We start from the raw sequence: 23,302 nt of genomic DNA on the forward strand, positions 1-23,302 counted from the left end.
GGAGTGTTTAACAGAGTGGACCAATGAGGTAGGAGTGTCTCCAGTAGCACTGTATCACTGCTGTGTCTGATCCATTGGTAACAGCACAACATACATTAACCCACTACCACCACATCAATGTCACTACAGCACTGAGAAAGATCCATTACTCAGGAGCAGGGTGAACGTGGGCTCACAAAGTATGCAGAGCAACAGATGGATTACTGTGTGTAACAGCAGGAGTGCAGCTGTATCGTCATAATAAACAGGGACAATGTATTCAAAGGGGTGGTTTTAATGGAACGGTGGATCGCTGTAAATGATGGAGCACTGTCTTTCCCTTCACACGGCAACAGATGGCGCTGTTTCATAAGAAAATATCCGAAGTTCTTCACCCATTCAAAATGGAAACCGAAGGAAACTTGTCCGTCAGCCGCAAAGGTAGGAGGGGGTTTCGGTTTGGACCGTGTCCAGTTAATAAAACAGGTCTGACACACACGCTAACAAGGTTTATAACTTTTCTAAAATATTTATACATGGAATAATCCGTGGTAACTTTCAGGAAGACTGACTTGTACAAATAAATACACTGGAGTACATTGAGTGGACTATGGACTTTATGTACACTGTGGGATTGTAGCCTGATTTTAAGGCTGATTTGGTCGTAACCGACTGGATTTCAGAATCGGCCCGATTTTTTTTTGTCTTTTGTTTGACGTGCGGTGTGAGAAGGGTAGCGATGTCCGATTAACTGCCCAAACGAGCTCTGACTGACCAGTCGGCTGATAGGATGGGTTTCTGACATGTCAGATATCTTGGTCGCCTGTCTCAGTGGGAGCAGTCTTGCGAGCCGATTTCTCAACGGCACGACTTGTTTTCGCAAAAGTCTTTGCAAAGCTACTCCATGTCAGCAGTTTCAACAGCGTTGTGTGGACTGAGTAATTGGAAACTAGGCTAGTGGAGCTTGTGCAGCAGCATTCTTGTTTATATCAGCCTCCTACCATGACAGGCATGCACGTGAAACATTATGGCAGGAAATAGCCGGTGTTCTTGCCTGGTAAGTTTCGCTGTTTTGCGTTGTGCTCTGCTTACCACACCGTGCTCAGTTTCTTTAAGCATCCGTCTCTCGCTCGCTCTGTGTGTGTGTGTGTGCGCGCGCGCGCTTGATTTTGATACACAGCGCGCTATGCTCAGAAGAGTGTATGCAGACAGAACTGTTGCCAATTGCAGCGTGCAGCACCCATGTCGCACCAGGTTAGTCGGACCGACTGCGTGTGTACAGTCTGAGTATGTGAATCGCGAATTTACAAACAACATACGATTCAAACGTGCAGTGTGAGCTGTCACCAACGCACACGACTTTCAGAATCGCAGTGTGGCTTTAGTAGTGTTTCAGAGGGGTTGGGTATGAGATGTGGCCTTCTTAATGGAGGCGGTCAGAGCGGTCCGGCCTCGATGAGAGGAACCAGAGGTCTGAAAGCTCCTTGACAGAAAGTTATTACACAAAATGGCTCCAGATACACTACCTGACACATAGTAATACAGTAGTTTTCACGCAAGTTTTGATGGACAACACGACATGGTAGAAAAAGCCAAACGATCCAAAAATTCTAACATGCTAAACTTCATCATGGTGTCGTGGGACATCGCTGATCTTTGATTATGTCACACTACACGACCGTTACTCGCCCCTGATGCTCAGATACGATTTCGACACTTGAAATTTGTCGGAAACAACAAAATTATGCCAAAATTGTGCTAAATCTTTGTAATTTAATGTGTAATATCACATAAAAAAACGAATGTATTTGGTATTTAGAGAATGCAGACGAAACGGAAGCTGTCAGGTGTGAGAGAAAAAGACAGCATTTGAGTCGTAGCCGCAGATTCAAGTGTGATCGTTCCTCCACAATCAGCACATTTACATCAAAACGATTTGTTTACATCTCAAAAAGATAAAACTCTGAACTCTGAAGACCTCATATCTCCAGGGTGTTCCTACCCTGTGGACCTGCCCTGCCAGGATTACGAGGAACTGAATCCTGACTCTGACAAACACCCAGCAAGTCTTCAGGCAGAAACCTTCCGCCTTCCCAATGGAGCAAAGGTCGGCAGTAGCCCATACACCTCTTAAGTATATCACAGCCTTTTTAATTACTGTGTAGGTAAAAATGTAAGCTGGAGTGCATGCCCGTGCCCACTGATGCACCATAATGTAAGTGAACTTTGTTTTCCTCAGGTGGAAGTAACACATGAAAACGTAGGCCGTCTGATGCTGTTTGGTGAAGATGATCCAGCTCATTTCCTTCTGGCTCTTCACACTCCAGCAGATGAAACCCAAGGTTAAGAGCTGTGAGAATCATGGTCACACACATTCCTACATTGTGGTGGTTATGTTCCTCTTTGAACCAGTGTAACCTACTCTTTCAGTGGTGGCATTGCACTTGCACGGCAAATGGTGGCCCATCGGTGACGTTTTGAAGACTTCAAGCAAGTCCAGAAATGGAATATTATCTGTGAGTTCATCGCATTTGGAAATGCTCAAACAGGTTTAATCCAGAGTGGAAACTGTTTTCACACGCCCCATACGCTGGAAGATCTTAACTTCATGTAATAGTAGAGTTCATCTTGAGATAAACTTACCACTTGACCATGCCTTCATACAGACAAACCGGCTGCATCGTCAACATAACTGTTCACACACTATGTGCTGCCTGTGTTACTGTGTGAGTGTGTGAGTGACTGGATGAGTGTGTGTAATTGTACATAGGTGTGTGTGAGTGTGTGTGTTCATTTGCCCCAGTGCACTAGTGTGTGTTTGTTTGTGTTCCTGGAATATATAACATTGTGGGGACCAAACCTGTTTACACACTCACATTGTGGGGACTTGTCTTCCTTGTGGGAAGTCCCCACAATATAAATCATGGCATTTCAAGGTTAAGACAAGTTTTAGTGTTGTGTTAAGGTTGAGCTAGTAGTACGTATGGAATAGTTTTTACACAGACTGAACCTTCCTTTAATGACAACCCAGTCAGCCATGTATCAGTCTGAAAAGCACAATCACAAAATGGCCTCTGCCTCTAGTTCTAAGGAGGTTGGAAATAATAGTGTGAAGATGAATTTCGGCTATTTTCCACACAGTCATAAGTGGACCACAGGGGAAAATGAAATGCTAGAAATATGTAGAATATGGGCCTGTGAAGTCAGCAGCAAGGCATTCTCCTTCTGGCCATGATTCACAAAAGTCTTCATGGAAAAAAAAGATACAGGAGCTTTTTAATTGAGGTATTTACCCTTTATTACCACAGGTGGAGTGTGTAATGGAGAGAGTTATACTCTTCCTCCTCAGCCAGATCATATTTGGCGTGCTGGAGAGGCCTGTGGATGAAAGCATCTACTTCTCTGCTCATTCTGCGTGGGAATGTGGAAAAATCTTTTGGCGAGATGGAGAAGCCGTTGGCTTTTACACCATTAAAAAGAAAGGTTTGGTCTGAGCCTCCTTCTTGTGAAGCTTATCCACACATGGCCTTTTAATAATGTGATTTTTAGATGCTGTGGATAGAGGAATGCTCTCAGAGTATTGTTTTGAACATATTTTACTTTAGTCTTTTATAAATCAAATAGAGGAGTCTCCACAGATTTAGAAATGTCTTTGAAATGGTTATTTTCTATGGCACCACACTGGTCTGTGGCATACTTTTGGTTGACGTTTAGCAGAAGTTACATTTTAATTTCTGCTATTCAGTTTCCCACCTAGTGAGAGCGTATTTTTGTAATACAAGTGCCAGCACAGGTTTTGATCATTTCTCGGGTTACTGTGGTTTCAGGAAGCCTGTGTGATGGCCGCACTGGTCAGAGTTACCTTCTTCCTGTGTTGGACACTGTGTTTGTGCGCTCTCTCTGGCGACGGAAAGGACTGGCCTTGCAGATGCTCAAGGATTTCTGTGCTTCCATGCCAAAGGAGACTGTGCTGGGAATCAGCTTCCCCCTATCTGCCGGCATGTGCGGCGGTCAGTCACACGAATACGATCAGATGATAATGCTCAGTTTGTCTGAAGGATAAACCCCGTCCCATACATTTATATGAAATAAATATACTGTAAATACTATGTAAACTTTCGTAATTTTCAAAACATTCAGTTATCAGTTCAGACAGACTCAACAACTTTTAATTTCACCTTCTGTTATTTACAGATCATTAATTTTGTTTTTGTATAATCCTTTGTCTGTTACCGATTATCCAGTTCAGGATCGTGATGGGTCACAGACACACAAGCTGTGAGGTGTGGGATGAGGGGATGGAAAGGGCCCGCCCACTCAACTAGAGAGTGAAGCCAAATGTTCTCTGTAGGAGTCCTGTCCTCAGATGGCTGAGGCATCACTGGGGATTGTACTGGTGACCTGTCAGTGATAGAGAATGCTTATGCTTAGACCGCTGAACTATTGAGAGTCCCTTTGTAGTTCTTTTTTAATTACAATAATTTAACATACACTCTACAGGGTACAGGTTGCTTTTAACTGCAAACAGCACACTCTCTCTTTACATTCATTCATTCATTCATTCATTATCTGTAATCCTTATCCAGTTCAGGGTCACGGTGGGTCCAGAGCCTACCTGGAATCATTGGGCGCAAGGCAGGAATACACCCTGGAGGGGGCGCCAGTCCTTCGTCTCTCTTTACATAAAAAATACAATTTTAAAGGTGCACAGACCACATTTTGTGCTATTTTTATGCTAGTAAATTCATTCATTCATTCATTCATTCATTCATTATCTGTAATCCTTATCCAGTTCAGGGTCGCGGTGGGTCCAGAGCCTACCTGGAATCATTGGGCGCAAGGCTGCTAGTAAATTAGATTCAGACAAAAACAAACAAAAAAACTCTAATTTCAACTGGACTTAAAAGTGTCCGTAGGTGTGAGTGTGTGAGTGAATGTGTGTGTGTGTCTGCATTGCCCTGTGAAGGAGTGGTGCCCCCTCCAGGGTGTATTCCCCGCCTTGCGCCCAATGATTCCAGGTAGGCTCTGGACCCACCGCGACCCTGAATTGGATAAGGGTTACAGATAATGAATGAATGAATGAATAATTTCTCCTGGGTTATACAAACCTTTGCATTTCTATATGTGCATATTCAACCTATAGCTATGTACATTCATGCTGTATACGGCAGGAGTGTTTCAGCCCACATTGCTTCATAAAACGAGGCAGAGTACAGGGCAAAATTGAAGTTTTAGGATAGAGTTAGATGAGGATAAACTGGAACATGATAAGTGACCCATGTGGCAAAGTATAAAACACAAGGAAAATGCAGCATAAGGGGGCAGCTGGGGCCTTAAGGAGAGAGAAATGGGCTTAGGACTGAAAGGTGACCAGTAGAAAAAATAAAGGTGGGTTGTGTGAAGGAACAGTGCTGTTTCCTCCCTCAACATCCACAGTTGAAGTGCACTTGAGCAAGGCACATAACACTCAGCTGTTTCCCAGGCGCCACGGTGGCTAACCACCACTATGGGTGTATGATTTCTCACTGCCCTTAATCACCAGTGTGTGGGTGGGTGTGGGTGTGTGTGTTCACTGCCACAGATGGGTTAAATGCAGAGTCCATTTTTTTTCTACTGCTGTGCGATGACAATAAAAGTAAGTTAGACATTGTCACATTTTCACTTTTCATATTGGGACTGTGATGAGGCTCAGTCTGTAGTGGAGCAGTGGCATTAAATTGTTAGTTAGAAAGTGGATATTTCTGAGTGTGCTTTTTTTAAACAGGCTTTACGTAAGAGCAGATGAACTCTGTTATCTTCAGGAGTGTACTTAGATGACTGCAGATGACTAAGATGTTTATTCAAGTGCCTTTATTGCTGTGTTCAAGATAATGTCCACCTGAGTGATAAGAAGTTTGGACCATTGGCACAACAGATAGTGTCCCTCTCCTGTGGTTGTGGGTTCAGTCCCCACCACAGGCCTGTGAAGAGTTGTTCAGGCCTGTGAGGTGTGTTCAGGCCTGTGAGGAGTTGTTCAGGCTGTGAGGTGTGTTCACCTTGTGCTTGTGTGGGTTTCCACTGGATGCTCTGCTTTTAACACTGTCCACAGGTGTGAGTGACTGGGTGAGTGTGTGAAACTGTTCACGGGTGTGAGTGACTGGGTGAGTGTGTGAAATGGTCCACAGGTGTGGTGACTGAGTGATTGTGTGAAACTGTCCACAGGTGTGAGTGACAGGGTGAGTGTGTGACTGGGTGAATATGTGAAATCTTCCACAGGTGTGAGTGACTGGGTGAGTGTGTGAAATGGTCCACAGGTGTGAGTGATTGGGTGAGTGTGAGAAACTGTCCTCAGGTGTGGTGACTGAGTGAGTGTGTGAAACTGTCCACAGGTGTGAGTGACAGGGTGAATATGTGAAATTGTCTACAGGTGTGAGTGACTGGGTAAGCGTGTGACTGGGTGAATATGTGAAATCATCCACAGGTGTGAGTGACTGGGTAAGCATGTGACAGGGTGAGTGTGTGAAAATGTCCACAGGTGTGAGTGACTGGGTGAATGTGTGACTGGGTGAATATATGAAATTTTCTACAGGTGTGAGTGACCGGGTAAGAGTGTGACTGGGTGAATATGTGAAATTGTCCACAGGTGTGAGTGACTGGGTGAGTGTGTGAAATTGTCTACAGGTGTGAGTGACAGGGTGAATATGTGAAATTGTCTACAGGTGTGAGTGACTGGGTAAGCGTGTGACTGGGTGAATATGTGAAATCATCCACAGGTGTGAGTGACTGGGTAAGCGTGTGACAGGATGAGTGTGTGAAAATGTCCACAGATGTGAGTGACTGGGTGAATGTGTGACTGGGTGAATATATGAAATTTTCTACAGGTGTGAGTGACCGTGTAAGCGTGTGACTGGGTGAATATATGAAATTGTCCACAGGTGTGAGTAACTAGGTGAGTGTGTGAAAATGTCCACAGGTAGGAGTGAATGGGTGAGTGTATGAAACTGTTCACAGGTGTGAATAACTAGGTGAGTGTGTGAAATGGTCCACAGGTGTGAGTGAATGGGTGAGTGTATGAAACTGTCCACAGGTGTGAGTAACTAGGTGAGTGTGTGAAATTGTCTACAGGTGTGAGTGACTGGGTAAGCGGGTGAATGTGTGAAATTGTCTACAGGTGTGAGTGACTGGGTAAGCGTGTGACTGGGTGAGTGTGTGAAATTGTCCACAGGTGTGAGTGACTGGGTAAGCGTGTGACTGGTTGAGTGTGTGAAATTGTCTACAGGTGTGAGTGACTGGGTGAATGTGTGACTGGGTGAATATGTGAAAATGTCCACAGGTGTGAGTGACTGGGTGAATGTGTGACTGGGTGAATATGTGAAAATGTCCACAGGTGTGAGTAACTAGGTGAGTGTATGAAACTGTCCACAGGTGGGAGTAACTAGGTGAGTGTATGAAATGGTCCACAGGTGTGAGTGAATGGGTGAGTGTATGAAACTGTCCACAGGTGTGAGTAACTAGGTGAGTGTGTGAAATTGTCTACAGGTGTGAGTGACTGGGTAAGCGTGTGACTGGGTGAATGTGTGAAATTGTCCACAGGTGTGAGTGACTGGGTAAGCGTGTGACTGGGTGAGTGTGTGAAATTGTCTACAGGTGTGAGTGACTGGGTGAATGTGTGACTGGGTGAATATGTGAAAATGTCCACAGGTGTGAGTGACTGGGTGAATGTGTGACTGGGTGAATATGTGAAAATGTCCACAGGTGTGAGTAACTAGGTGAGTGTGTGAAACTGTCCACAGGTGGGAGTGAATGGGTGAGTGTATTAAACTGTTCACAGGTGTGAGTGAATGGGTGAGTGTATGAAACTGTCCACAGGTGTGAGTAACTAGGTGAGTGTGTGAAATTTTCTACAGGTGTGAGTGACTGGGTAAGCGTGTGACTGGGTGAGTGTGTGAAATTGTCCACAGGTGTGAGTGACTGGGTAAGCGTGTGACTGGGTGAGTGTGTGAAATTGTCTACAGGTGTGAGTGACTGGGTGAATATGTGAAAATGTCCACAGGTGTGAGTGACTGGGTGAATGTGTGAAAATGTCCACAGGTGTGAGTAACTAGGTGAGTGTATGAAACTGTCCACAGGTGGGAGTAACTAGGTGAGTGTGTGAAATGGTCCACAGGTGTGAGTGAATGGGTGAGTGTATGAAACTGTCCACAGGTGTGAGTAACTAGGTGAGTGTGTGAAATTTTCTACAGGTGTGAGTGACCGGGTAAGCGTGTGACTGGGTGAATGTGTGAAATTGTCCACAGGTGTGAGTGACTGGGTAAGCGTGTGACTGGGTGAGTGTGTGAAATTGTCTACAGGTGTGAGTGACTGGGTGAATGTGTGACTGGGTGAATATGTGAAAATGTCCACAGGTGTGAGTGACTGGGTGAATGTGTGACTGGGTGAATATGTGAAAATGTCCACAGGTGTGAGTAACTAGGTGAGTGTGTGAAACTGTCCACAGGTGGGAGTGAATGAGTGAGTGTATTAAACTGTTCACAGGTGTGAGTGAATGGGTGAGTGTATGAAACTGTCCACAGGTGTGAGTAACTAGGTGAGTGTGTGAAATTTTCTACAGGTGTGAGTGACTGGGTAAGCGTGTGACTGGGTGAGTGTGTGAAATTGTCCACAGGTGTGAGTGACTGGGTAAGCGTGTGACTGGGTGAGTGTGTGAAATTGTCTACAGGTGTGAGTGACTGGGTGAATGTGTGACTGGGTGAATATGTGAAAATGTCTACAGGTGTGAGTGACTGGGTGAATGTGTGACTGGGTGAATATGTGAAAATGTCCACAGGTGTGAGTAACTAGGTGAGTGTATGAAACTGTCCACAGGTGGGAGTAACTAGGTGAGTGTGTGAAATGGTCCACAGGTGTGAGTGAATGGGTGAGTGTATGAAACTGTCCACAGGTGTGAGTAACTAGGTGAGTGTGTGAAATTTTCTACAGGTGTGAGTGACCGGGTAAGCGTGTGACTGGGTGAATATATGAAATTGTCCACAGGTGTGAGTAACTAGGTGAGTGTGTGAAAATGTCCACAGGTAGGAGTGAATGGGTGAGTGTATGAAACTGTTCACAGGTGTGAATAACTAGGTGAGTGTGTGAAATGGTCCACAGGTGTGAGTGAATGGGTGACTGTATGAAACTGTCCACAGGTGTGAGTAACTAGGTGAGTGTGTGAAATTGTCTACAGGTGTGAGTGACTGGGTAAGCGTGTGACTGGGTGAATGTGTGAAATTGTCTACAGGTGTGAGTGACTGGGTAAGCGTGTGACTGGGTGAGTGTGTGAAATTGTCCACAGGTGTGAGTGACTGGGTAAGCGTGTGACTGGGTGAGTGTGTGAAATTGTCTACAGGTGTGAGTGACTGGGTGAATGTGTAACTGGGTGAATATGTGAAAATGTCCACAGGTGTGAGTGACTGGGTGAATGTGTGACTGGGTGAATATGTGAAAATGTCCACAGGTGTGAGTAACTAGGTGAGTGTATGAAACTGTCCACAGGTGGGAGTAACTAGGTGAGTGTGTGAAATGGTCCACAGGTGTGAGTGAATGGGTGAGTGTATGAAACTGTCCACAGGTGTGAGTAACTAGGTGAGTGTGTGAAATTGTCTACAGGTGTGAGTGACTGGGTAAGCGTGTGACTGGGTGAATGTGTGAAATTGTCTACAGGTGTGAGTGACTGGGTAAGCGTGTGACTGGGTGAGTGTGTGAAATTGTCCACAGGTGTGAGTGACTGGGTAAGCGTGTGACTGGGTGAGTGTGTGAAATTGTCTACAGGTGTGAGTGACTGGGTGAATGTGTGACTGGGTGAATATGTGAAAATGTCCACAGGTGTGAGTGACTGGGTGAATGTGTGACTGGATGAATATGTGAAAATGTCCACAGGTGTGAGTAACTAGGTGAGTGTGTGAAACTGTCCACAGGTGGGAGTGAATGGGTGAGTGTATGAAACTGTTCACAGGTGTGAGTAACTAGGTGAGTGTGTGAAACTGTCCACAGGTGGGAGTGAATGGGTGAGTGTATGAAACTGTTCACAGGTGTGAGTAACTAGGTGAGTGTGTGAAACTGTCCACAGGTGGGAGTGAATGGGTGAGTGTATGAAACTGTTCACAGGTGTGAGTAACTAGGTGAGTGTGTGAAACTGTCCACAGGTGGGAGTGAATGGGTGAGTGTATGAGACTGTCCACAGGTGTGAGTAACTAGGTGAGTGTGTGAAATTGTCCACAGGTGGGAGTGAGTGGGTGTGTGTGTCGATGTATGCCTGTGATGGACTGGTCCCATGTCCACTGTATGTTCCTGCCTGATTCCTGATTCAGAGTAGGCCTCAAACCTTCTATGGCCCAGAACAAGACGAAACGGTTACAGAAAATGAATGAATGAATAAATGAATGAATATCCTCTGAAAGGTCTCATGAAAATAAATATGTTCCTGATGGTTTGTTAAATAAATAATGAAGATCTGGTCACTGACCTCTGAACATTACTGTGTATTGTATGTTGTATGTTTCCCATATGTTTTATTCACTGCTGCTCAGAGGTGAAATCACATCCTGTGTTGATGTGGGGCTCTACAAACAGTATTGTATTGAATAACTTTTCAGACATGCATTCTCTGAATATTTTTGTGTGCAGTATGCAAGAAGTACCTAGAGAGGAACCAGGAACAAAGGGAGCGGCTCTATGAAGTGGAGGCTCCTGGGGAATGGAGTCAGAGGCGCAATGTGTGGTTGAAAATTCAGCTGCAGCACCGCCCAACTCACAGTGAGTCTTTTATTGCTTTGGAGGGGTCATACAAAGGCAAAACTTGTTTGATATTATCAGGCCATTAATGTAGTGACTCCCTTGGTGCATAGCTTTGGAGGTTAAGGTACATTTGTGTCTCCGGCAGTCCACTGAATTATAAGTATCTCATGGTTTTATTTTCTTTTGTTAAATATTGTTCTGAGAACCTCAGGTTAAACTCTTTTATAGGTGCCAACTCTGATCAAAGTCCACACCACACACAAGCTGTGGAAAAACATCTCACAGACACTGATGAGAAGGTGAGTCCTCTAAGCTTGGGTATATCAGCGTATCGTCCATGGCCACACTCACTGAATATACACCACAGCAGCATGTGCAGTAATCAGCCTGTCAGCTGATTTATGTAGCGTTCCCTCAGCCTCCGATAGTTCTGACCACAAACCCGGCTAAACTAAAAGGAAAACAAGAAAGACTTTAGGAATGGAACGTTCTAACCCAAACTCAACCAGAACTAAAATCGTTTTCTCCATCTTCCCATTATAGACTAACACTCTGAAATTATCCTTCATCCAGGTCCTGGAGGGCATGCCACAAGTAGATGGATCTACAGTCACAGACACTGAGACGAGGAGCTGTGCAAAGAAGCGACACACCAAAAAGACTGGGACAACACCCGAGTGTAAAAAAGCAAGGACTTTTTAAATTCTTGTGCTTTAGATGAGTATGGCTGTGGAGTATGTGGATCTTATATCTATGATGGAGTTGATAGATATATATATATATAAAACATAAAATAATCAGAATAACTCTGAGATTAAAGGCAGAACAATTCAGAGAAAAAAACATCAGAATTATTCAGAGAATAAAGTCAGAATAATTCTGAGAAAAAAGTCAGAATGGAAATGCCCAGGCAGACTGCCCTCAGTTTGAGGCTCAGACCATTATCCATATCCTGAGCAAGCCACCATCATAGAGTCATGCATACACTGGCTTTGACTGATTTTAAAATAAGCTTCTGAGGGAATGCACATAGAACCACTTTACAGTTGCTTTCAGAAGATCCTCTGGATTCTTGATTTATCATGTTGTAATGTATATAATGTACATTGATGTTTCTTTATTAAAGGAATACTTTAAAATAAATATATAAATAAATAAATGAGTAAGTAAGTCTGAATAATTCCCTAGCTATCGTCTGACACAGAGGTATTCAATCAGGACACAGGTGAGAGCAGACATCGCAAAAAATAAACATTTTATTTTCCTAATTTGACATTTTCTTATATATCCATGATATAAATTAGTAGTAAGTTGGCTTATTTATTTTTTGTAATTAAGTGTCAGTGTGAAGAGTGGGAGAAGAGGGTTGCATTGACAATCCAACACAATGGGCAGCACTTTGAACACATTTTATAAGTGGTCAGAAACTTGTAAATAACTCATGAAAGAATAAAGTTACATTAAAACCAAGCAAACCATTGTTTCTCTTGTGAAATTCCCAATAAGTTTGATGTGTCACACGACCCTCTTCCCATTGAAAAAACAAAAGTTGGCCAAAATGGCCGACTTCAAAATATCCGCCATGGTCACCACCCATCTTGAAAAGTTTCCCCCCTCCTATATACTAATGTGCCACAAACAGGAAGTTAATATCACCAACCAGTCCCATTTTATTAAGGTGTATCCATATTAATGGCCCACCCTGTATATTGACAAGTTGGATATATAGTTGGAATTTCTTTTGTTTGAAGCCTTTAATATGAATTATCAGTTTATGCTTTTTTCTTAGATCAAATCATGGTTCAGAAATTTTCAGAGAAGTGTACTGCCTCAACTGGGAAGTTAAAGCTACAATAGAAGTGTCCTCTTAAACTCAGACTGATAGTTTATTGTGGTTAATTGGACAGATGGGTAGATGAAAGGAAGCTACCAGTGATGGTACTTTAGTGTGTTCATTGTTCATATCATTTACAGAAAAAATACACAATATACAAAGTATACACAACAAATTGAGGAACAGACAATGCACACATTTTTACAGACAGTACACAGCAGACAAACAACCCACGTTTATGGGAAGTAAGTGTAAGTGTGTGTGATGGTGAAAACAACTGTAATGTGCAAAGTTTATGGGAAGAGACAGTGGTCTACACCAGGTGTTAATGTGAAGTAGTGTGTAATAACAGTCTGAAGTAATCTGTCTATGACACAGCAGAAGTAATTGCTGGTCAGCTCTATGTAAATGCATAAGATTATGCTGTATAGTGCACTTACTTGGGTGTGTACATGTTGTTTTAGGCACCTAAGATTTTTGTATCTAATATAATTTCTCTTATCAGTTAGCGTGCTGCTAGTATAACATTTTATATAACTACAATAAATACATAAATATAAATGCAGTAAAATATTTTTTTCTAAAAGTCTAAAAGTAAGGTGTGATATCAGTGTGAAGAAAAAAGTTTGTTTCCAGATGTTCTCCTTGATCATTTGGATCAAGCGCACTTGATTTAAAATAACAAAGCATTAACCGTTAAATGTAAGCACCACAGTGGTGCAGCAGGTAGGTGTCGCAGTCACACAGCTCCACGGACCTGGAGGCTGTGTGTTCGAGCCCTGCTCTGCGTGACTGTCTGTGAGGAGTTTGGTGTGTTCTCCCTGTGTCTGCTCCGGTTTCCTCCCACAGTCCAGAAACACACGTTGGTAGGTGGATTGGCGACTCAAAAATGTCCCTGTGTGTGAGTGAGTATGTGTCGCACTGTGAAGAACTGGCACCCCCTCCAGGGTGTGTTCCTGCCTTGCACCCAGTGATTCCGGATAGGCTCTGGACCCACCGTGACCCTGAACTGGATAAGGGTTACAGACAATGTACAAATTAATTAATGAATATTTAAGAAATATATGTCTCATTTAAGAGTCCTCAGTTTAGATTGTTGTAAATATATCATTAATGTCATGCTTTTGCCTTTATGTCCTGTTCTGCCTTAGTGTCATCTACGTCTCTCTTTTTGTTTTGTTTTAGTCTCCTACCTTGTAATCAGTGTTCCTACTTGTGTCTCCTTTGATATCCTGCCCCCTTGTTATCTCTTCCAGGTGTTCCTTGTCTGTGCTCCTTGTATATATAGGCTATTGGTTTCGGTGCTCCCTTGTCTGGTCTTGTATGTAGATGTTTCTGTGTATTTTATGTGTATCTACGCCGGTTCACGTCTGTTTCCTGTTTGTAAATTGGTAAATATGTTGTTCCTTGCGTCCATAAATTGTTTATTATATATTTTATTATAAGTTTGTTTACAATTTTTTATGTACCAATTGATCTGAGTGCACTAGCAAAGAGAAATGTTGGATAAGGGCTTAAGTCACACAAAGAACTACTGTATCCACAGTCTCTGTACCATGCATCAAACAAATATGCTGCACAGCAAATTAAATTAACACGGTTAGTGTAATAATTTAACACTCTCAGTGTTAAGTTAACTCTAATAGTGTTGATATAAAGCTGGAGAATGTGCTGTGTGTGATTATGAAGCTGGAAAGAAACACAGTGGTGTCAGTGGAATATCAATAACAGAGAGAGGACACTTGGATGGCAATTGTGAAAAGAAAACAAGGCCAAAAATGTCATTTTGTAACATCCCTAGCCAGGTCTGAACTAAACCTGTGCTGCACTCTCAGAGCAATGTGGGAAACAGTCTTCGCCACAGCCAATATTGCACATACCTTGATGTCCAGGGAATAAATCTCAGCCTTCTTCCTTCATCTAGAGTTTTCTGTTGGAGGAAGACAAAAGCAGTCCTCAGCCCACGCTTCATGTATTTAAGTGTTAATAAGTGTGGTTTAATTAGTGCGTCCTTTTCCCTGAAGAGATGTTCAGTATCTGTCACCCCATTGACTGTATCTGCTCAGATTTAACCTGCTCTCATTGTAAGATGCAGTGGGTCCAGAGCCTACCTGGAATAATTGGGCGCAAGGTGGGAATACACCCTGGAGGGGGTGCAAGTCCTTCACAGGGCAACACACACAAACACACTCACACCTACGGACTTTTTGAGTCGCCAACGTGTGTTTTTGGACCGTGGGAGGAAACCGGAGCACTCGGAGGAAACCCACACCGACACAGAGAGAACACACCACACTCCTCACAGACAGTCACCCGGAGGAAACCCACACAGACACAGGGAGAACACACCACACTCCTCACAGACAGTCACCGGGAGGAAACCCACACAGACACAGGGAGAACACACCACACTCCTCACAGACAGTCACCCGGAGGAAACCCACACAGACACAGAGAGAACACACCACACTCCTCACAGACAGTCACCCAGAGGAAACCCATGCACTTAATGTTGGTCTTCTAATCTAAGATTAGATTTAGCTTTCAATGGAGAATTGTTATTGTAAAATCTTTTTAGGTATAGGCTTAGGTTTAACCCAGATCTCTTTCCAGTTCTTATGTCACACGACTATGGAATAACACATTGGCATTGTGTACCAGATTCTCACTGGAATAGAGGTTTGGAAAAAAAAAACCTAAGCCTATCTGTGATGTTCCCTTTTCAATTCCCTTTAGAACCACTGGAGCCTTGGCCTGGTGTTTTGTCTCCAAAGTATCTCCTTGTTGTTTGGGATTTGTTAGTCTTTAATCTTCAAACAATGCTTTGTTCCCTGCAGAGATGTGTCCCAGTCACTTTACTATTGTTGTTTAAATTTCAGTCAGGGTTTAATTAATTACAGGCTTGTGTAGAATGACCCGACCAAAAATTGTGACCACACACTGACTCAGCGACCTAGGACCTAACATTATTTTTTTCCAATGATTCTTCTTCGTAGTATAAAGCAGCCATTACACTGATACCCAGAGAACTGGATGGATTTTGTATTAAACAAGTTTTAAACATCTGTAACAATGTTGTCTGAATGCATTCTGTGAGGTGGCAGAATAGAGACATTAAAGCTTTTACACGCCTGGTTACTCACACAGTTTTGACACAGAACGAGACACTTCATATTAAAACAATACATTTATTTATGCTCAAAAAACTTTTAAATAAAATAATCCTCTGCAAATTAGCAAATTACAAGCCTGTACACTATACCCTAATGTATTTACCTTTTTAAAATGTATATATTTCCATCCATCCATTATCTGTAACCGCTTATCCAATTTAGGGTCGCGGGGGGTCCAGAGCCTACCTGGAATCATCGGGTGCACGGCGGGAATACACCCTGGAGGGGGCGCCAGTCCTTCACAGGGCAACACAGACACACACACATTCACTCACTCACATCTACGGACACTTTCGAGTCACCAATCCACCTGCAACGTGTGTTTTTGGAATGTGGGAGGAAACCGGAGCACCCGGAGGAAACCCACGCGGACACAGAGAGAACACACCAACTCCACACAGACAGTCACCCGGAGCGGGAATCGAACCCACAACCTCCAGGCCCCTGGAGCTGTGTGACTGCGACACTACCTGCTGCGCCACCATGCCTCCCTGTATATATTTTAATATTTTTATTTTCATTTTAAAGTGTAACTGAGATACTTTAATATTGGGCCTTGCTGACAGTTGAAGTATATTGTTTTGTTCACCGGGTCCCCACATGGCCCTCATGCTGTCCTCACATGCTCTACTTGGAGATTTGAGGTTGTGGGGCTGGGTACCAGAGTAATTATTTATTTAATTTACCTAGAAAAACAACAACTTTTAACTGAAGGGAAACATTTTCAAAGACACCCTCAAGTGAGATTCAAGTGTTTAAGCGTGTGGTATCGGTAACATGCTAGAAGCGCTATCATGTGTAAAATAAGCAGTGAACATCATGGCTGATCATTTACATTTTGAAACGGTAGCATTCCAAACAAAGGCTCAAAAACAAGGATTTAGAGAGTCAATATTTCTTATGTCATAAAACTAAGACCAATCCTGTCAACATGCAGGGTGGGGTCTTTGAGCTACATGCTAGCTGCGGAGGGGTGAATGGAGACAGGTGGGAAATGATAGCATATTTAGATACGTACCGAGGCTACTGAATGAAAGCAAAAGCGTACATTTGTATCTAAACCACTTTTAAGATACTTAGTGTACGAGTTTTTACACTGAGGGTACAATTTATTAAATTGAGCATTGATGTTTTAAGTGTGATTATAATCCAAATATTTCCAATTTTTTTATAATATTATCAACAGTTTTATGTATATGTTTTATAATTTTGATTACATACTAGTTAATAGTAATATTTTGTGGGGTATATAAACAGCAGACTTTGCCACGCCTTGTAAAGGGTCTAGTTTTCTCTGATTTCTAAATCATCTGCGTGCCTGAGCGACGAGGCGGATGGTGTATAGATCACACTGCGGTCGCATAGTCGACGTCAGACGAGGAAGCGTCCACGACGACAAGAAGAACCCAAAACTTAGAACTTTTCGAGTAAAATCCGAAGCAGAAATGAGCAGAATCTACGACAACACCGCGTTGCAGAATAAACCGGTTCACAACGAGAAGCTGTCCTCCGCCTGGGACCCGTCTCGGCACCACAGGTAATACCATGGGGTTGCTCCTGTGACGTCACACTGCAAGTCAGAGAAGCAGATAGTGTTCATATTAGTTCACAAAAACGCCAATATGTGCGTCGTTTCACACAACATACCTGTTTCCTGCTATAACTGCCCCTGTGTGAATGTACCTGATGTGTTTCAGGGGCCCAGGGGTAATTGTGGAGGGGACATTTTTGGATGTGTCTCGCCACTCAATCACAGACATCAACAATACAAAGGTAAATAGCAGGGCTGTACTTCATAAAGTTGGTGACTTTCCTATTGGACAGTCCTCAGCTTTGGGCTTATCTAGCTGACTGAGAAATCCTGCTTTATGGAACACCTTCCAGCTGAGGTGATGTTGATTAATCACTGACAAATCCACCCTTTAAATCCACTCATGGCATTTGGCTTTAAGAATGCTATATGTAAATAATCACTGCTTTTATTGGATATACTTTATTATTATTAAACATTCCTTATAACTTCAACATAAATGGAGTTGACAGATCTAATGAATTAGCCTTAATATTCACATGAACTTGTTTCTACACCACAGGTATAATTCATAGTTCTCCAGTTACATGTGGGTGGCCTGACATTGATTATAGAATACAGGCAGTAACTGGAGAACTATGAATTATACCTGTGGTGTAGAAACAAGTTTATGTGAATATTAAGGCTAATTCATTAGATCTGTCACCTCCATTTTGTTGAAGTTATAAGGTGGATTATTTTCAGTGCTGCAGTGACACAGATGTAATGGTGGTGTGTAATTGTGTGTTGCACTGGTGGGAGTGGATCAGACACAGCAGTGCTGCTGGAGTTTTTAAACACTGTGTCACTCCCTGTCCACCTTGTAGATGTAAAGTCAGAGACAGTAGCTCATCTGTCGCTGCACAGTGTGTGCCGGTCGTCCTCTAGTCCTTCATCAGTGACACAGGACGCTGTCGGCTGGATATTTTTAGTTGCTGAACTATTCTCAGTCCAGTATTGACTCTTTGGGATTTAAAATCTCCAGCAGCACTGCTGTGTCTGTCCAGCGCAACACACACCAACACACTACCACGTCAGTGTCATTGCAGCACTGAGAATGATCTAACACCCAAATCATACCTACGCTGTGGGGAGAAAATAACAAACTATGAAGAGCAATAGATGGACTACAGTCTGTAATTGTCGAACTGGACAGTGAAGCTGATAAAATGAACAGTGTCATTATAATCTTTTGGCAGACCAGTGCATCTTGCCTTGGGAGTCAAATTGTATCAAATTGTCAAGGCCAAAAAGGCCAACCATAGTATTTAATGTTATCGTTGATTGTAGTGTCCTTGGGTGCAGCAGGTAGTGTCACAGTCACACAGCTTCAGGGACCTGGAGGTTGTGGGTTCGATTCCCGCTCCGGGTGACTGTCTGTGAGGAGTGTGGTGTGTTCTCTCTGTGTCTGCGTGGGTTTCCTCCAGGTGAGTGTCTGTGAGGAGTGTGGTGTGTTCTCTCTGTGTCTGTGTGGGTTTCCTCCGGGTGACTGTCTGTGAGGAGTTGGTGTGTTCTCTCTGTATCTGCGTGGGTTTCCTCCAGGTGAGTGTCTGTGAGGAGTGTGGTGTGTTCTCCCTGTGTCTGCGTCCAAAAACACATGTTGGTAGGTGGATTGGCTACTCAAAAGTGTCCATATGTGTGAGTGTGTGAGCGAATGTGTGAGTGTGTGTGTTGCCCTCTGAAGAACTGGTGCCCCGTCCAGGATGTATTCCTGCTTTGCACCCGATGATTCCAGGTAGGCTCTAGACCCACCGCGACCCTGAACTGGATAAGCGCTTACAGATAATGAATGAATGAATGAATGTAGTGTCCTTTAATGTGATTTCTCTTATGGTCTTGTATGGCAGGTGCGTTTCAATGTTCTGTACATCAAGCCCAGTCTAATCCACCGCAGGAAATATGATGCCAAGGGGAACGAGATTGAGCCCAACTTCAGTGACACCAAGAAGGTCAACACGGGTCATCTGATGTCATCTTACAGTAAGTACAAGTGCATGATAAGTTTATGAGGTATTGGAAACATATCAGTCACATCAGCATGTCTGCTGGCTTTCTACCACATGACATCTCTGCCGTTATCGTATTATAACATTATCTTGTAGCAATAACAAAGTCATAAACCACAATAATTCTTCGATGCTAAATTCAGTAGCAGTGAACCATGTGGGTCCATAGCCTATGTGGAATCTTTTGATTAAAGGCAGGAACAACACCTAAAAGCCAAGGAGCCACACATTCAACCTGTCATTCACAAACTTGCTCCTGTGGACAGTTTCACACACTCACAGTCGCTCACAACCTCACACACGGACGCTTTGCACACAGTTCACCTTCCACGTGTTTTTGGACTTTGGGAGAAAAACCGAGCCCTCAGGAGAGACCCACACAGACACCAACACACCACACTCCACACTGACAGTCGCAATGAGGGGAGGACCTGTTGCACCTGATCAACTGCGCGCTTCAGTACAGTGTGCAATTTGTTTGGATTTGTGCAGCGCAGTATGTTAAAAGTTAATACAAATGTTCAGATTTTGTCCTCAGGGAAGTGTATTTGTATTTACTATAAGGCCTTTACAGTCACTTAAGTTAATTATCAGATACCTACCAATTATTACACTCAGTAATTTGGGTGATGAAATATAAAAGCCAAAATGGATTGAACAAAACCACACTAACCATGTGTTTTGTTGTATTGGTCTCTTCTTTACACATAGAAGAGATTCATTTCAAAATCCTATAATCACAATGACTTATCACTGCTCGATTAACAAAGACTAACTCTGCTGATGTGGTTCTGTGTGTGCAGTCGCCAGAGACAGGTGGGGGCTTCCCTTTTACAACAGGAGAGGGAAGTTGGTTAAAAATGCAACTTTAATTTCCTTCTTACAAACCATAGGCTTTAAACACACTGATAAATTCAAACTGGTTGGAGGTTGAAGGGCAGAGGTTTTACTTTTCTGTGATTTGTGTAAGACCAGATTATCAGATTCTATTGGACTTTCCCCTACCCTGACCCAGATGTCACAGCAGTGTTTGTGATGTTTGGAATATTTATTGAATATTGACTGCTCTCAGAATGACCCAGTACTGTGTGGACCAGAATGACAAAGAGTGTGGATTGTCCAGACTCTTGATTATTGAAGTGCCCTGACAGTCTTATGTATGTGTGTATGTTCACCACGCAGAACTGGAGGCCAAAGGAGAGTCTGATCGTCTTACCGAAGAGCAGCTGAAAGACATCGTGAACAAGATGGAGTTCATTAAAATGACAGAGAAGCACTGTCCCAGCCAGGCCTTTGCTTTCTGGATCCCAGAGGCAGAGATGGAGAAGGTAGAGCTGGAGACGGGCCAAGACCTGCGTCTGAAGACCAGAGGAGATGGGCCTTTTATCTGTGGGTCTAACCTAGCTGTAAATAGTGAATCTTGAGTTGATGTCACAGTGTATATACCGCTGTATTGTGAGGATGTTGTAGTTCAGTGTTTCACAATCCTGATCCTTTTTTGTTTTTATTATTTATTTATTCGTCTTCTGTACCTGTTCCTGGAGCCCTTTGGAGTCCACCCAGATCCACAGGGCTCCAGTACAATTTTAATTTGACCCAGTTGTAGCCTTTCGGCACAACGTATCGCACACACACACACATTGCAGCACCTGCACAGAACTGTGAAAGGTACGAATGAAAGGTATATTTGCAGTCCCAGATCACATGTATACATTACAAAAAAGCCAAAACCTGGTTGAATTGACTCTATAAAGCGACACTATTTTATATAAGACCTATTTATAGAGCTGACAACAGGCTCCAGGGTCGATCAGAGGAAGAATGGCTTCCCTTCGGAGTCTTGGTTCCTCTCATGGTTTCTTCCTCATGTTCTGAGGGAGCAGTGGGAATTTTTTTTTAATTCTTTAAAGAGTGCTAATGATGAGGCAGGTTATTTTGTGAGAGTACGCATTAGTGCTTCAGTGTAGGAACTTTATATTTGTGTAAAAAAGTATGGACCTTTTTATTTAACTGTTATAATTTGGATTAGATTTAATTTTAAATTTTGCACTGATTCATTTTAGTTTGTACGTCCATGACACTTGAATTCCTTTTTTATTGTGTGTGTGTGTGTGTGTGTGTGTGTGTGTGTGTGTGTGTGTGTGTGTGTGTGTGTGTGTGTGTTTGTGTGTGTTTTGAAGTCTCCTTTGCCAAGCTGGATGCTGGCACAGTGACCAAGTGCAATTTTGCAGGAGATGAGAAGACTGGGGCATCTTGGACAGACAAAATAATGGCTAACAAAGCAGATTCACAGAGTTCAGCCAAATCATCCACTCAGGGTGAAGGAGCTGAGGATGACGAGTGGGTACGTTGGGGAGTTTTTGATTACAGAGTTATTGGTAAGAGATGACTCCGCTGAAGGATGAAATCCGAGCTGTGCCTTTAATAGTGGAAATGTCCAGTATCTACAAAACGCATTTTAATGTGATGTGTTTTACTACAGGGTGGGACATTTATATGGATACACCTTAATAAAATGGGAATGGTTGGTGATAATAACTTCCTGTTTGTGGCACATTAGTAAATGGGAGGGGGGAAACTTTTCAAGATGGGTGGTGACCATGGCGGCCATTTTGAAGTCGGCCATTTTGGATCCAACTTTTGTTTTTTTCAATGGAAAGAGGGTCATGTGACACCCACCCTGTAGACTTGCCTTATGAACATATAGAAATTTTGAGGCCACCAAATAAAAGGAGTGTATTATCTGCATTATTTTTCATGGTGTATTCAAGGTTAAAAAATATCTTGACTTATAATGAACAATATATGAACAAAGCTAGAATCGGGGTTTTAGGATCTAAACCTTTTAAAGCTGGAGTCCCTCATTATGTAGAAACTAACAACTGTACATTAATGTCCAGCTGAAAAAAATCTCACCCCCCCATCCTTCAGCCTTCTTTCCAAAGCCACTCCCCAAAACGTATGAACACATACTGTCTGACTACAGCTGGAGGTGTCCATGAGAGAGGAGCATGTGGTTTTCTTTGTCTGTTTTTCTTTTTTTATTTGTTTATGATTGCGTGCTGTTGTAGGTACCGTGGTGTGTTCTCTGTCCATTCACGCTCAACTAGCTCACTAGTTCACGAATGAGTATATGTGCTATGGTACCTATGGTATGGTAGGTAGGGAGACAGGAAGGGACGCTGTTTAGTCTTTTCATTTTGTCCCAATTGGCCGTGTTGTTTACAGTCCTGTAGCTGCCACTGTGATTTAATTTCTATTATTTACATTCATTCATTCATTATCTGTAAACACTTATCCAGTTCAGGGTCACGCTGGGTCCAGAGCCTACCTAGAATCATTGGGCACAAGGCGGGAATACACCCTGGAGGGGGCGCCACTCACACTCACACCTACGGACACTTTTGAGTCGCCAATCCATCTACCCACGTGTATTTTTGGATCATGGGAGGAAACCGGAGCACCCGGAGGAAACTCACGCAGACACAGAGAGAACACACCCCACTCCTCACAGACAGTCACCCGGAGCGGGACTCGAACCCACAACCTCCAGGTCCCTGGAGCTGCGTGACTGCGACACTACCTGCTGCACCACGGAGCCACCCTTAGGCTAAAGAATATTTGAGAAAAAAATAAAATATGCTTCTAAATTAAAAGAACTACTGCAGCTTTAAATCACACCCGAATACAGTTTAATTCATAGAAGTTTTACTTTAATTTTGACGTGCGTGAATTTTCAACTGCGTAGTGACTGAAGTTCCACGTTAGATCCAGAGTGGGATCTCACATTATGTTTTTTTATTTTTTTTTTAGGATGACTGACCCCTACACAGAAGCCTTGAGGGGTGGAAAACTATTTCCCTGATGAAGTACAATTTATGTATGATTATCAAATCACAACCTTTTGATATGTAAACAATAAATACCATTTTTTAATTAATAACACCCTTGTGTGTGTGTGTGTTGGTTTTTATAATTGAACTGTGTT

General features: G+C 43.0%; 2 protein-coding genes across 4 annotated transcripts; both read left to right on the top strand.

The window, feature by feature from the left end:
* The first annotated feature begins 335 nt into the window (after positions 1-335).
* On the top strand, positions 336-12,118 carry fam169b (family with sequence similarity 169 member B). Its single transcript, XM_066685592.1, has 9 exons — positions 336-420; positions 1,935-2,086; positions 2,219-2,321; positions 2,410-2,495; positions 3,288-3,462; positions 3,807-3,989; positions 10,621-10,749; positions 10,960-11,030; positions 11,305-12,118. Exons 1-9 carry the CDS (start codon positions 336-338, stop codon positions 11,431-11,433), a joined length of 1,113 nt encoding a protein of 370 aa, XP_066541689.1. The 3' UTR covers positions 11,434-12,118.
* Positions 12,119-17,087: 4,969 nt separating this feature from the next.
* Positions 17,088-23,242, top strand: arpin (actin related protein 2/3 complex inhibitor). 3 transcript variants are annotated; one of them, XM_066685366.1, is made up of 6 exons: positions 17,088-17,275; positions 17,436-17,511; positions 19,156-19,288; positions 20,497-20,703; positions 21,495-21,658; positions 23,128-23,242. In XM_066685366.1, the coding sequence occupies exons 1-6, from the start codon at positions 17,184-17,186 to the stop codon at positions 23,134-23,136; spliced, it is 681 nt and encodes a 226-aa protein (XP_066541463.1). In that variant the 5' UTR covers positions 17,088-17,183; the 3' UTR covers positions 23,137-23,242. The 3 variants fall into 3 exon arrangements, with proteins under 3 accessions (XP_066541463.1, XP_066541464.1, XP_066541465.1); XM_066685367.1 differs by lacking the exons at positions 17,088-17,275; positions 17,436-17,511 and adding an exon at positions 17,966-18,850; XM_066685368.1 differs by lacking the exons at positions 17,088-17,275; positions 17,436-17,511 and adding an exon at positions 18,851-19,043.
* Positions 23,243-23,302: the final 60 nt, after the last annotated feature.

Source organism: Hoplias malabaricus, chromosome 11, assembly GCF_029633855.1.
Source record: "Hoplias malabaricus isolate fHopMal1 chromosome 11, fHopMal1.hap1, whole genome shotgun sequence".
NCBI classification, from domain to species: Eukaryota; Metazoa; Chordata; class Actinopteri; order Characiformes; family Erythrinidae; genus Hoplias; species Hoplias malabaricus.